General features: G+C 38.7%; 1 protein-coding gene across 20 annotated transcripts in view; it reads right to left on the bottom strand.

The window, feature by feature from the left end:
• Positions 1 to 901: 901 nt before the first annotated feature.
• Positions 902 to 15,020, bottom strand: part of dock7 (dedicator of cytokinesis 7) — a 47,780-nt gene continuing 33,661 nt past the window's right edge. For 4 of the 20 annotated variants that reach the window (XM_067514318.1, XM_067514333.1, XM_067514337.1 and 1 more), the window contains 27 exons: positions 14,843 to 14,938; positions 14,607 to 14,747; positions 14,296 to 14,409; positions 13,782 to 13,949; positions 13,288 to 13,427; positions 12,654 to 12,823; positions 12,124 to 12,302; positions 11,801 to 11,983; positions 11,286 to 11,445; positions 10,934 to 11,030; positions 10,615 to 10,632; positions 9,590 to 9,686; positions 9,328 to 9,462; positions 9,059 to 9,211; positions 8,475 to 8,633; positions 8,294 to 8,394; positions 7,955 to 8,147; positions 7,686 to 7,829; positions 7,372 to 7,503; positions 6,339 to 6,353; positions 3,833 to 3,958; positions 3,658 to 3,747; positions 3,304 to 3,540; positions 2,952 to 3,095; positions 2,621 to 2,727; positions 2,246 to 2,413; positions 902 to 1,735 (listed from right to left, as the gene is read on the bottom strand). In XM_067514318.1, the coding sequence (XP_067370419.1) occupies positions 1,693 to 1,735; positions 2,246 to 2,413; positions 2,621 to 2,727; positions 2,952 to 3,095; positions 3,304 to 3,540; positions 3,658 to 3,747; positions 3,833 to 3,958; positions 6,339 to 6,353; positions 7,372 to 7,503; positions 7,686 to 7,829; positions 7,955 to 8,147; positions 8,294 to 8,394; positions 8,475 to 8,633; positions 9,059 to 9,211; positions 9,328 to 9,462; positions 9,590 to 9,686; positions 10,615 to 10,632; positions 10,934 to 11,030; positions 11,286 to 11,445; positions 11,801 to 11,983; positions 12,124 to 12,302; positions 12,654 to 12,823; positions 13,288 to 13,427; positions 13,782 to 13,949; positions 14,296 to 14,409; positions 14,607 to 14,747; positions 14,843 to 14,938 (3,510 nt within the window). In that variant the 3' untranslated portion in view covers positions 902 to 1,692. Of the gene's footprint in view, positions 1,736 to 2,063; positions 2,084 to 2,245; positions 2,414 to 2,620; positions 2,728 to 2,951; positions 3,096 to 3,303; positions 3,541 to 3,657; positions 3,748 to 3,832; positions 3,968 to 6,338; positions 6,354 to 7,371; positions 7,504 to 7,685; positions 7,830 to 7,954; positions 8,148 to 8,293; positions 8,395 to 8,474; positions 8,634 to 9,058; positions 9,212 to 9,327; positions 9,463 to 9,589; positions 9,687 to 10,614; positions 10,633 to 10,933; positions 11,031 to 11,285; positions 11,446 to 11,800; positions 11,984 to 12,123; positions 12,303 to 12,653; positions 12,824 to 13,287; positions 13,428 to 13,781; positions 13,950 to 14,295; positions 14,410 to 14,606; positions 14,748 to 14,842; positions 14,939 to 15,020 lie in introns of all 20 variants that reach the window. The other 16 variants (XM_067514327.1, XM_067514338.1, XM_067514330.1 and 13 more) reach the window with 8 other exon arrangements.

The following is a 15,020-nucleotide window of genomic DNA, read 5'->3' as shown; positions in this document are numbered from 1 at the left end:
CACACCCATTGCACTTTCCTAAACCCCAAGATGACATTTATAATTTTACTTTGATCAAAAAGACCAAATCCAAAATGCTGTGTAAACTGCTAACCATCATATCGCATTTGAGCATAAAACCAGCGGATTTCTAATTTTCCCTCGTACATTTATTGAAATCGATGCTGGTTAATTAATGGGCTAAATTCCAAACGATACTGACTCAGAACAAACCTCCACCTCTTTTAACTTTAATGACAAAATATTTAAGCAAACATTTCCGCATAATTCGGACATAAACTGAGTGAGCACAAGGACAGAATGATAAAACCAAAGTTAACAAGTGTTTAAGAATTATGCCCTGTAGCAATAAAGTCTATCCATCCTTGAATTTATTTTGTGCCACTAAAACAGTTTGTCATGTATTATCCTGTAGCTTTGGGTGTAAAATTAAGTTGTTTTTTTTTTTTTTTTTGTATATACTTTAAAAATATTGAGTGAAGGTACATGTTCTTCTCATGGTCTACAATCAGAGTGTTTAGTCCTATTGTAACTTCAGGGATTGACTTCTAGTGTACTGGTTATTGTATAAAACTTTATGGGCTAAACTGTTATTACATGTAACAAATACCAAAGGAGTGAAGACCAGAACGAAGCACAGACTTGTTTAACGTAATATGAAACCAGGCCAAATAAATGTGTCTTTTAAGCTGCACTCATTCCAGCTGTTGTTATGCTAATATTGGTAAGCTCCCACTATAAGCAATAAAGTTTTTTTTACCTTCATATCCCCCACTGGTGCGAGCTCCTTTTCACTGCTGCTGCTAAACATGACTCTCTCTTTCACGTCTTGATTTGTTCCCAACATAATCCTAAATAAGCAAAAACAAGTGAGCGAGAAGATGTCCAGTGAACACCAAAGTCAACATTAAAATATTTATTTTGTAAAATATTTAAAATAAACAAAACTACATAAAATTATACAAGGATGTTTAAAGTACCTACATTTAAAACACTGCCTCAACTAAAAACAATAATAAAGCATTATGATAAATAATAGTACCATTTTTTGCATCTTTTCTTTTTGTGTCCCCTTCTCCTTATTTTCAATTACATAAACTTTCAAGTTGTAAAATGCATTGCTACACCGTAATAAAAAAGTGCACACATGAAATTGAATATATAGTTTTGACATGTCGTACATAATTAAAAAAGATACCTTGACTGTTAAAATCCACCTTTATCTGCAGTCACTTGTCAGAATTTGGCAAGAAAAAAAAAAGCTTTTTTTTGGCACTTTAACCATTAAAACAGATTTCAAAGCACTTAGCGTTGTGTTTGTTTTTTTTAGCTTACAGCTAGTGGTTTCTGTCGGTTTCAAGAGTGAAGGCTTTAAAAAAAATAACAACTTAAGAACAAAAATAAAAATAAATACTTTGTTTTGTGACAAATAGCCAGCAAAGAAAAATTTTACATGCCAAGGTATCCATTTAATCTTTAAGAACCACTTGTTCGTCCCTCTGATTGTGTAACAGTTTACCTGTAAACAAATTAAGACACTGGAATGATGTACCAAGCTGCAACACATGTAGCCTCTCTTTTAGCTCAGTCTCAGAAACATTGACCAACTTAGAAGAAACATTCCTATTTACACACAAGAATAAATTAATATTGCAATTTCTGTTGTGTTGAGTGTGTGTTTTCTCTTCATCTTCAAATGTCAAGCTTGCGAAGGCTCATTCTGCTAAAGGAATCTCTGCAAATGGAAAAACAAGACATAAAAAAAATTAGGATTCATGATGTTTTATGTGCAACATTCTTGATATGAATGACATGAGTTCACAATGCTTTTTTTGTTTAACGCGACTGCAACAATTAACTGGCCCACAGACCCAAAAAATGTTATTTGTGGCTTGAAGTCAATAACTGAAGTAATATTCATAAATGTTTTTTCAGGAACACAACTCTGACAAAGCCCTGATATTCAAGAAATTCCATGAGAAGTGGAAACGTTACAAATGAAACAAACAACATTATGGACTCAACACATCATCACAAAATGTAGTCTCAGATTCTTAAACTACCTTGTCAAGCTGTCCGTTTGCTGCATGATTTTTTTTTTTTTTTTTTTTTTTTTTTTTTGCAGAGGCAAAAAACAAATTAACATCCACACATTAAATTAATTTAACATCCACATCCTACAGTATTACACAGACTTACACTCGCTCTTTCTCAGACACACAGTCAGTGGCCTGCTCAGTCCTACCTGTGAGAGTTGACCTGCAGAACAGGTTTGTAAAGCTGAGGGATCTTTCTGTTGATGAGGGGCTGCAGTGCTTCCTTCAGCCGGTGGTAGTTCCTCTCGAGCTCCCTTTGATACTCTTTCTGGTCTGGACCAATCAGGCTTTTATTCTTGCGCAGGGCATCTTCACACCTTTGGTGGGAAAGACCATGAAGTACAGGTTTGTAAATTAAGCACTATATTTTGTGTTTGTGGGGAAAAAAACTAAAACGCAAACACTTATTTGTTTGGCATGAGCGATTTCCTTTTTCCTCCAATGTCAGTATAACATTTTATTTTATAACATAACATTCACAGGTGTGTGTGTGAGTGTGTGTGTGTCTATTCCACACTTCATACCTCTTTGTAAAGTCTTTGAAGCACAGCCGGAGCTTATTGTGGTGTCTGTAGAGCTTTGGGTCACTAGGGATCTCTGACAGAAACACCTGAGCCACCTCCAAAGGACCCTAAGGAAACCAGATTATTTGAACGATATTAAACTAAATTTTAAATGTACGTTTTATTGTACACACATTTTAAGAATAGATGTCTTTATACTAATGTAGCAAGTCAAAATGTCTCATAACAGAAACCCCAATGTAATAAGCAAATCATGAAAGATGCACTTCCACTGGGATTTGTTTAAAATACATATCTAAAAATCTCGATATGTTTAAATATATAACTTTACCTGGTTGACAGTTGTGCCAACTGATCCCTGTAGGACCATCTGCAGCATCTTGGCATCTGCGGGGTCCTGGTGGGTGGCAAAGGCAAGTTCCTGAGTCTTCTTTTGCATGTCCTCAATTGCCACCTCGATGGGTGTGGAAATAATCTGCAATGTGAAAGAAATCAATGTGATCAGACTAAATGTCTGCAGCAACAATTTGATTTAAAAAAAAACAAAAGGCTCCACCTCATTACATTTGCAGCGTGGGTTTATGTTAAGCCCTGTTGCTTTGCACTACTACTCTTAATAAGTCAAAGTCTAATCTGATCTTGAATTTGTTATTGTGCGAACTAGCTGTAAGCTGTTCGTCTACCTCCTCTTTGTGGATGATGTTTATCCGTGTCTTGATGTACGGAAAAGCATGGGAGGTGGTGAGGATGGTCTTTCGTTTGAACTGTTCATGCAGGTCCCCGTGGGCCCGACCATCTAGAGTGAAAGGGGTGCAGTAGACGAAACGTCGCAAATTGTAGTTCTTGTCAAAGTATGTGATTCGGTCCTTCATCTCGTATGTATCAAAGTAGGGCTCCACATATGTGATCTGGATAAATGCCTGTAGGAAGGAACATGGTTTACTTTGTATGTGCAACTAGGCTGATTAACAGCTTGACTAAAATCAATCTGCCATTTATTCAGCAATAAGAAAGCTCACACTCTGGCCAACACTGACCTTATTTGGGTCCAGCTTGCACTTGTCCACTGGGTTGGAGTCCTTTATGACTTCTACCTGGTCCTCTCCAAATCGCTCCCCATAGAAACCCTGAGAAGAGTCAGCAAAATCATTGGCCAGGATTAAAATGTGACAAACGTTTACTTAAGTCCTGAGATGAAATGCTTATATTTACCTCTAGTCTGTGAGAGATTTCTGCCAGCTTTGTGATGGCAGGCTCCTTGTACACAAACTCCTGCTCATCTAAGTCTCCAAATTTTGAGCCATAAAATCCAACTCTGAAGTATGTACCAAACATTCTCTTCCCATCCTGTGGGCAGAGGAAGATACAGTATAGATTAGTGTTGAGCAGGAATAGTAATTACATTCACTCAAAATGAGGTGTACATTTTGATTCAGAGTAAAAAAAAAAAAAACTACCGAAGAACAGAGAAGTATAATTTATCAGAAGGCATCATCTGAATCTGACAACTGATTTATGTTGTTATAGCAAATCTGTCCTGCAATAACAGACTAAAAACACTTTACAGACTAAAAACGATTTGATCCACTAATCCAGTTTATAAAAATAGTAAACTGCAAAATAAGTTTTGTCAACAGTTTGACAATCAGATTAAAAATTCAGCTCAAGACATTTTTATTTTTTTGTAATACATAAACCTTCTGCTTATTCTACTGTGTTGTAAGTGAATACACGTGTTTTTCAAGGATGTCTATGGATGCCCGTGTCAGCAGGTAAAAACCAGCCAAGGTAAGGTCAGCAACCTCCAGAACACCTTCCACACATTTACTCAATCGGGAACACAGTACAACAGACACGGCATATTTGCACCCATTGCGGTTTCCAATTTTTTTTTTCAAGGTTGTTCTAATGTTCTTTCAACGCTACAATTGGAGAAAACAGAGGACAGGCAGGTGCAGTGTTTCACCTCAGTATATTTAGCACAAATAAATAAATAAATAAATAAATCAGTAGGGCCAAGCATATTTGAAATTATTTACCAGCAAGCAGAGTATTTGTATGTGCAAGTATAGTGGGTATATCTAAACAGGCATGTAGCTTAAAAAACTGAAGTCAACTTGAACCAGGGTGTATTTTTTGTGCAGTTCATATGTTCTATGTTTTTTCTTGTTTTGAGAAAAAAAAAAAGACCAAGCTCAAAGATCAAAGTTGCATGGAAGGTTGCTGAAGGCAGCCTTAGATTGCATCAGCCACACGAGCAGAAAAAAAATTACCACTAAAACACGGTCTGTACAGAACAAACATGGTGATTACTTGTTCAAACTGACACCTAAATGTAATCAAATTCAGTCTAGTAACTCATGGTTTTGTTCTGCACAGACCTGTATGACTAAATAAAATCCAGGTGAAGTTCATCAGGTATGACACAAATCTGTGTGTGTGTGTGTGTGAATGGGGAAAGTGCGTTTGGCATGGAAAAGAGGGAAGCTATAGAAATCTGACATGACAGACAAACATTTCTAGATAAACCTACTTGGTAACAATCGTTTTCAAAAATATAAACGTATGTATATGTTTCAACTGCTGATTCTATATGAAATGTAAGCAGTAATTTATAAAGCCCTGAAAACTAAGAAACTTACCACAAGACACAATTAAGTAAAGTGGAAAGGAAGGGTCGGCAACCAGGGAAATCAAAAAGGAGAAAACAGAACAAACTTTAATCAGGATTGGGTTCCTCCAGACACAAACTGAGAAACAACAGTAAAAAATATTCCCACTCATAGTGAGAACAAACATAAACTTGTTGTGGAAGATCCAGACCATGCAAAGGCAGACAGTTACAAAGAAAAAAAGATGTGAGAAAATAAAGATCCACAACTTTTAAAAAGCATGCACTGTCAGTGCATGTCCAAAAGGAAAGCTCTGTCCATGTCATGCAACCAACCATGAGAACTCAAATGGTTAATACTGTGTTACCAAAGAAACAGAATGGATGAAAAAAATATCAGGGGTCGATTTAGTTTACATTTTTTAAAGAAAGAACAACAATACAAACTAATGAAAATCAAAAGGGATAAATCGAGTAATCCTGAGATTACTGAGTTGAACTCCCTTAAAAAAACACCAGTCTGCCTCTGAATTTTGGTTCCAGATTCGACTCAATGCAAAGTGTGTGTTTAACGGTGTGTGGAAAGAAAGGCCCACAGCCAGAGCAGGGGGGTTTAACAGATAGCCTTCGCTTAAAAACAGTGTACGAAAATCGAGCCCTGTGGTTGAAGAGATGAGATGAAGTGTGACAGCAGATGGTGCCAGTCCATGAGTGACACACCAGCAGACAGACAGAGGATGGGAAAAGTGTGGATTGGGCAAGCGATGCATTCGCTGAGACGTTTGTCATTAGTGTCACACACTGTGGCTTCCATGCACAGCCTGCCAACACTGTCAGATTACAAAACAGCCCCTTTTGCAGAGCAAAAGGAGCGAGGAAAGGGGACAACAGTCGGCCTGCTGCTGTCGTCGTGCAGCTAGTATCCCCAGCGGGGGCAGACAGTCCAGTGTCTGCATTTGTTAATAGATTTCATGTACGTAACAAAGCAAACAGAGCAACAGAATGCCCCCAGCTAGCAAATAAAAAGATGTGAAGAAATAATAAAAAACTAAAAATACAAAAAGCTAAACATGAGCAGGGTCAAGCAGGAACCATTTATCCACCTACCTCCCAGCCAGTACTCTGTGTGACAAAGAGAATACAGGACATATGAAAGACAACACAAACACACACACCCACCCACACCCAGTGTGGCACTCACACACACACACACACAAAACAGTTACAGCAAGGAGAATGGACTATGAAATAAATCCAGGTTACTGGATGTCGAGCTAGAGAACAGAGCAACTGAAGTAGAAGAAACTTCTATCGCAAGTAAACGTAATCTTGTGCTTGGAGAAACAGGCAAGAACATCAATTTCTTTCTCACTGAGTAAATGTTGCTCTGCACACCAGGGGACTGTAACCTTGCCCACACTGTAACTTGACATCATCATTATGAGTCACACAACTGGCCTTTAACAAAAACCACAGCTGGAGTCTTTCCCACACCCCATGCAACCTTAGTTTTGTACTTCAAAACTATAATAAAACATGCAAGATACAGTAGAAATAATCAACAAATACAGAAATACACTAAAATCAAATGCCAAATGATAAAATCATGCAAAGCTGTGTCTGTGTGAAAGCTGGTGTGCAGGGATCAACAATACCAGAATACTTAACCTGAGGTGGTATTTCTGTGTTACTTAAATCAAGTGAGGCACTGCAGATGAGAAGCACTGCTTTGTGCTCCTTTTGTGTCTTCTCTCTATTTACTAATAAACCCCCTCCCCCACGCTATGAAATCCCTCTACAATGCCTCATAAATGTGACAACGTGTATAATAAAGGTGAACCTGTGCAAACCATTCAGTGACTGTGTGTTGGAGGGTGATTGTAGAACATGCTGTCCAGTGATCCTTGTCGACATTTATACTAGATGGCTCTTACTGGATTCGCACAAAAACAAATGAAAGCAAATTGTTTCTAATCTTGTTACCCAGATGAAACTGGGAATTAAGAAATCAAATCTGGGTCACAGGAAAGGAAAACGCTTTCACTTCTTGTCCTTGTACAAACCCCGCAGGAACCTCTCACCTCAAGCAACTGGAGCCTTGCATGTGCGAGATGTAGACAGTGTGTGTGCGTGTGTTTACCTGGTGAACAATTTTCCCAAAGGCTTCCTGTAGTTTACCATGAATGGTGGCTAGCTTCTTTGCATCCCTGTTGGCTTCGTGGATGGGGATCAGTACCTTATACACTTCGTTTACTGCCTCATACATGCCCGCCTGGGACGGAGAGGAGGAGAAATATCATGGTGCATTAGTCAATCAAAAGCACAACTTTGGTCTAAATGTATACATGATGATTTTATTCTTTTTGTAAGATGAGGAGGAAAGTGGAAGCCACCTGCTCCATCTGACAGTATCCATTTCCCTAATTAACCACCTCGTCCATTTCTTCCTCTTACCATTGAGAAGGAGGCGGCAGCCTGCTCCAGGAGTCCCACAAGGCCGATCTCAGTGAAATATTTCCCTGAGCATATGCCTTCTTCATCTGGTGACACCACATCATCAGAGACGGCAGACTCTTCCAGCACATTAGAAGAAATATTCTACAGCACACATACATAAATACATACACAAAAGAATACAAAAAGGCGCATATTAACACATTCTTTGGGACAGGAATTTAGGCTGATTACTTCAGAAGACAAACATTATTTAGAACGGTCCCTACCTGAAAGGTGACACAACCCACAGGCAGATATTTGCGGTCCTCCAACATGCTCAGATATTCTGCTACAAGAGCAGCACTGTGCACCAAACACTGAGCAGCCTCAGCGTGGTTGTTCCTCTCCGAGTGTTTTCCAGCCATGTTTTGAAGCCACGTCAGCCGTAGGTCTGGAGATGTCTGATAACCCTTTGCAATCCTAGAGATGGACACAGTTGCAAAGGCACAGACACAACAAACATATCAAAAACACACAAATGAAGATCACAGTAGAAAAAAATGAAAATGTACGTGGAAATACAATGAATCAAAAGAGGTTTGCTTGCATGCTTATGTATTCTGTACCTGTACATAAGATCTATCAACATCTCGGGGTCTTCCTGGTGCTCTTTCATCTTTACTGTGTCAGACAGGATCATGTGCAGGTTGAAAACAAGGTCCTGGACCTGAAAAAACAAACAAACAAATAAAATAACAACACAATTCATCCAGTCATAGACATCAAATTTCATGAATAAATTAGTACCTGATCTGGGAAGGTGGTCTCTCTCAGCTCAAGGTCCTCCTCTGCATATGTGAGGATTGTCTTCAGCGATCGACGCAAGAACTCCTCGTTAAAGTTCTGAGATGTTCCCACCAGCGAGGAAAGAGACATGGTCACCTGCATCTTCACTCTTGCAAAGTTCTAAAAATATGTCCAAAAAGAAAAGAAACATTTGAAATAGCAATATTTTGTAAAGTCTACTAAGAAAGAACCAGCAGAGCAGATTTCCTTTTAGCTTAATAATCACTTTTTTTCTGTGTGAAACGTCTGTCTGTATTGTACCAAAAGAAATGATGCATGCACAAGTAATTATGCCTAAATTAGATTGCTGATTGCAGTATTTGGTTTTGTACTAACATTGGTGATTTCAAGTAAAAGCAGCCAACGCATGGCTCCATAAGGCTTGTTATGCAAAAACTTCAGTCCTGGAGTTATGTGTTGTAGAGAAAATGTATTTTTAAAATTAATATTTAACCATTGCCACTGATACACCTACTCTAGTAACTCTGTCAAAACGTGAGCTCAACAATTTATGTTGGAAATGTAAAATGCAGTATTCTACTTACGTTGCCAATCTCAAAGTTTTGCCTCATGAGGAGGTAAAGGGAAGCGCTGGCATGGGCCCTGATAGTACTTATGCTGCTGCTGCAGCTCCTCAGTAGTCGCAAACACAGGTCAGCACATTGCTCTGTCTCCTCCTCAAACAGCAGTTCGGGAAACTACACAACACACACACACACACACATTAACATAATATTATAAAGTCCTGTGAGGATGAAATGAAACATGCACTTGATTGAAGTCAAAATAATTGAATAAATTCCAGTGGTCCAACCTTAGATACGAGTGCTCTCTGTGTGGCAAAACAATGCTGGAGGTAGAGAGCGCTCTGGTTACAGGCCATGCTGTGGAGTAGCACCTTCAGAACACCGCCCAAGATGCTCTCTTTGGACTCAGTGACTGATACTGTCTGGAGAAAGGACAGACATGAGCAGTTGTTACATTAACTTTTTGTAATACTACAACAGTAATTTCAATGTTAGTAACACATTTCTACTTCGGATGCATACATGTGTAAGTCTTGTTTGCTCGCATACCTGCACAATAATCTCCAAAGTATCAAGAATTATTAAGTTGGCCTCTGTCGCAAGGTTACCGTCAATAAGTGCTTCATGTTCCAACTCGGCTCTGGTCCTACAACCGAGAAACCAGAAACCAAATTCAGACATTTATCATCAACTTACTAATTGTTATCTTGTTGTTGTTTTATCACCTGAATAAATGTGAAGAAAAGGGTTTGTTCTGAGTGAAACCCCAGCCAGTTTTAGTTTGAATGCTTAAGTGTAATACTGTCATACAGTGCAGAATTCATTAAAGTAAAATCCAACATTTCACTGTAAGTCCTATTTTAGTCTGCATAGCAAAGATCTTAACCTTTTCAAATAAACCCCATGCTGATCCGGTTACAGACAGTCTAAACCTATAGGTTCACTTACTAGAGGGTTAAGAGATTTAAGGATATTAAGTAGGCTGTAAGTTATCCACTTCTTATCTACAGGTGAAACACCAAATTCTGAGTATCTACACATCCTTCAAGTACATGACACTAATTTATTAATTTTCAAATGAACAATTTATCACAAAAAAGAGCTATACCCATGTTTGTCTTGTTTTATTGCTCCACAGGGAGACAGTTGAGTCAGAACCCCAAAACAAGAAGCACACTGGTTAAAAAGCAAAACAGACCCACTGCACTGTTACCAGGACAGATGGACAAAAGGGATTGGGGAGGTTGTAGGGTGAGAACCAAGATCACGGGTTCTCCACTGGTGCATTCATGTACAAGTGTGAACTCAGAAAATTAAAATGGAGAAACACAATAAAATAAATGTAACAAACCTGCTACAGCATTAAAGTGGCTCGAGGAAAAAAAACAAAAACAAAGCCAAGATGTTCAAAGCCAAGATCATCTGACAGAAATCTAACACAGACTATTACTTGTACATGATTTTGTCCATTTCAACTGTCTAACTTCCCACATGCATGAATACACCATAAATAAGGAACTAAAGCAGGGGAGGATTTCAAAAGGTGCACACAGCAAATATGGACCATACAATACCTGACTGATCTGTGACTCCTACATAAACACACATCAACATGAGAGAACAAGTGAGAAAACAGAAAACAAATGATGGAACTTAATTTGCAACAGAACACACACAAAAAAAAATGTGAGCTAAAAAGCACGCCAGGTTTTTGCCATCATCTGCCAAACAAAAATGATGTAAGACGTATGTGTGTTATGAGGAATCAAAGACTAAAATGTATGTGCTTCTAAATGACTGATTTTAAATTAAAAAAAAAATGGAAAAGGAGGTGGATGATTTGTTTTTATACACTTTTTTGATACACAATAGCGAGTGATAGAAATAACATACTTGTCCATCTTTTCACTGTTTTGTCTCCAGTGGGTCATGTCCTTCCTCCACCGAAGGTTCTCTTGACTACCAAAAGCACTGCCAGATGGACTCCGCTCTAAATATTGGAGAAACAATTGTTTACTTTTTTAAAGAGGTTACGTGTACACGAAAAAATGTGACTGGCGTTGGCTGAGTGGCTGTATCCAAAATACTAACATAGTGTCCAACTGAATGTGTGGTGTATATGCACATGTGGAGTATGAAAAGTAGGATTAGGTGTTTATATTGCTGTGTGTCTCTTTGGTAAATAATTTCTGTTACTTTGCAGTTGTTCTGTGATGTCTTTGTGCGAGTAAACGCCTTTTTTTACCCAGCTGTCCACGGCTGCGGCGCACCATCTCCTGTCTGGCACCAATGCTGCCGAGTATGGCCTCCTCTAGTTTGGCCTTCATGTCTTTGGACTTCTTAAAGGTCAGGCTGTTCATCCGCTCAAAGGCTTTTTTCCCCTGCATGGTGAATACAACATGGGCCTTGTATCCATGAAGTAGAGAGTGAGTAGATAAACAGAGAACACACCGCGGGGAAGTTATTTGCAGCACAGCACCCAGCAAGCAAAGCAGTAGCATTAGTAGCATGAAGGCTAATGCGCATGCACAAAAGAGCAAACAGCAAACACAGGATAGCAAAAAGAGCACAAATACAGAGGGCTGAATACTGAGTAATGCATAGAACGCAGAAAGCAATCTGTTATTATTTTATCACCACATTCAGTAGCCAAAGAATAAACACACATTCTATATGGAACACGACATGCATCCAGAAAGAAATCCTAGCTTCTGCAGACCAACAATGTAGTGCTTAAGCTGTTCACTTAGATTATTTTACCTTGTATTCGAAGCAGGAGACACAGAGGTAGAGAAGATCCAGCAGCCGGTTGAGCTGAGACACCGATAGGTCTGTGAACCACTTCTGTAACACCAACTCATCAGCGTTCTTCAGGACCCACAGCAGGCAAATGAGCAGGCTACGGCTTGACTCACCTGAGAAGTTTCCATGCTGACGAGTAGCCTGCAGATTTAAATTGTAGGGAAATATAGGAATAATAAAGATTTCCGTTTGATAGGAGAGTAGGATTTAAAAGAAAGACTAGTAAAACGTGGCAAATAGTCACTAATTTGGCCCGCAACTCATCTGTATCAAGAGGTTACCTGCGAGTTGAGCAAAAAGCTACTTGGCCGGGACATTGGAGAGGCGGTCGAAGTGCCTGCTATTGCCATGGCAACAGTCTGGCTTATCATGCTGTTACCCTCTCCCTCCACCTCTTCTCCACTGGTGCCCACCACTGCCCCTTGGGGACCACCTGACCGACCCCACTGGTTATGGGATTCTAATGACACAAAACCGAGAGGAAAAGAAAAAGGCATTTTGACCAGTTAATGAGAATTGGAGAAATAAAATCAAATAAGAACATGACACTCTGTTCACAAATGACGAATAGAATGAGTGTATATTTATACTAAATCTAATGGGATGCTGATAATGGGATTTGCTTAAATTAGACAAAAAAATATTGAATTCTGATATAATTGTGATCAGTACACTGCTAACTTGGGTAGAGCAGACACCAAATATGAAAAATGAGAAACTGACAGACAAATTCATAAAATATGTCAAGCAATATACTGTTCAATACTGAATACTAAATCGATACATGTTTAATATTGTTCCGATCCTTTACCTGTAAAGTCATGGAGCTGTGGGAGTGCTTCCATGACAATGCCAATGAGAGGCAAGTAAAGCATTGCAACCCGTGCCTTGACCTCAGGATCAGCGTAGCGGGGGTCAGAGTCATGGCTGGACAGGAGGTTATGTACGACGCTCACCACTTTTTTATGTAAACCAAACATCCTAGGAAAGAAAAAAAGTGGAAAACAATGAAAGAGAACAACACAGTAACGAGATGAGCAAAGACAGATGTCCGTTTATCTATGACAGGGTAAAAGAGAACAAGACAGTCTGAACAAACTTTGATGTGACTGTAAAGCCACAACTCATTCGAATGTGTGTCGAGCACGTATGCACTTATTCACAAGTCAACATGTAAACAGGCTTATCTTTTACCCACAGAAACAGAGGTTCCAACGTAAAGTATTGTTCTTTATTTGCAAGCTATGGACGTTTAATGGCTAAAGAGTTTGCTCAAACAGCCAACACAAAGGCAACAAATCTATTAAGATCACGTATTGTGAGGACCCTCCAACAATGTACGAATCTTTAAAGTTTACACATCTATAATTCAAAGCTTATAAATCACTGTCCGCCAATTACACCATCTCATTTTTATCTTTACAGGGAAATAGGAGGATACCAACCCCTCATTATCTGGGTCCAGTATTACAGACAATTCAGACAGTACAAGTCCAGCCAGATAATGCTGCTCTCGGAAGGGGACAGAAAGCTCAAACATGTTGGCTATCTTTTGGTCCTGAACATGTGTAGAGAACCCCGAGCTCTGTAGAAAAAAAAAAAAGACAACAGAGATGTTTTATTTGTAATTATGTTACCTGTAAATCAAACTAATACATACTCCTTCATTTCCTGTTCAAGCCTATTTAAGTCAAAATTAAATTTTTTTTAGAATTTTATTTTATTATTTTATTTTAAAATAAACTATGAGCTGATAATACAAGTGCTTAGACCTGCTTAAAATAATGAAGATGTTAAATCTGCATAGTCATTAGAAATGATTAACTGGCACAATATCACCCATGCTCAATTTAGAATCACTATTTATCTTTTTACATTTAGCACTACATCACAGCACATGCATACGTGTATTTTATATTGCCTCCTTTTTAAGTCTGACCTGTGAAGTTGCTGAAGAAACAGATGGAGAAGGTGAGGCAGGCGGTGTGAGAAGGCTGCAGGGCAGATTGAGGGTGACGTAGTGTTCGTGGCTGCAAACAATTCTCAAAAAATCTAGCCTCAATGACTCAAGAGTAGGGTTCTGCAGAGTGTAAAGCTTTGTGGACACCTGGGGAGGGAATGCATTCCAAATTAGTGTAAATTCAAAGAAAAACACATTTACAAATGCATTATACAGACACAAAACCACAAAGATAAAATTTGGGAATGAATCACAAGACCCAGAGTTGTGTTGTATGCTTCACATAACTAGAACATAGAAAATTAATGAAACACCTGACAGTTGCTTCTACTTTATTATAATAAAAGGAGATAATAATCACAAATTATAAGAGATGGGGCTTTTTTGAGATGAATATTTTTTTGGATACTTCTGTATCCTGTATCTGATCGGTTAACAACTAACAAGGTTAACAACTAAATTTCTTAAATTAGAAAAATCAAAAGAAATTCACCTGTTTCCAGTATGTCCTGATTAGGGAGAAAACAAAACCTCGGTCCATGACTGACAGTAAGTCATTGAGAAAGAAGGCCAGACTAGTGTTCAGTCTCTCCACCAGCTCCAGATCCTGATTAGATGAGGAACATGTATTAAAAGAAGGCTCCAGATTTGGCTATTTCAACAAGGTTTCTGCTTTATTAAATTGTATAAAAGTGGATTTAACAAATAGGAAAACAGTAGACCCAACACAGTCTCTACTCCATACTGCACTAAATTTTCAACAAAAACTGATACCATGAGATATCAGTCTGGTTCATTAGTTACCTTCTGGAAGCGAGACACAATGTCTCCAGCAATGGTGCTGACCAAGGCTGTAATGTCATCCATGAAACGCTCTGGGAAACGGTTCTTCCTTGGGGACTCTAAGCGGTCAGTGAAATACAAATGGTGGATAATGCTCTTCACCTGTGAATAGGGTTATTTTGAAAAACATACTATTATACTATGATACTTCATAAGAATAAAGCTTTTATATATTGTATACACATCTTGTTTCCTACCATGAGTTCAAAGAAAAACCAGGCCTGCTGTAGAGCTCCCTCTCTGACACTCCCACTGCTCACCACCCACTGAAGGGCCAACTCCTCATGGAAGAGCTGAGTAGAAGGGTAGAATATAAAGAAACAAAGATGGGGAGAGGGAGTGACAGAGACAGAAGGGGAAATAGAAAACGGTAGA

This window comes from Channa argus, chromosome 8 (genome assembly GCF_033026475.1).
Source record: "Channa argus isolate prfri chromosome 8, Channa argus male v1.0, whole genome shotgun sequence".
Lineage (NCBI taxonomy): Eukaryota > Metazoa > Chordata > Actinopteri > Anabantiformes > Channidae > Channa > Channa argus.
This window is presented reverse-complemented; position numbering and strand designations above follow the sequence as displayed.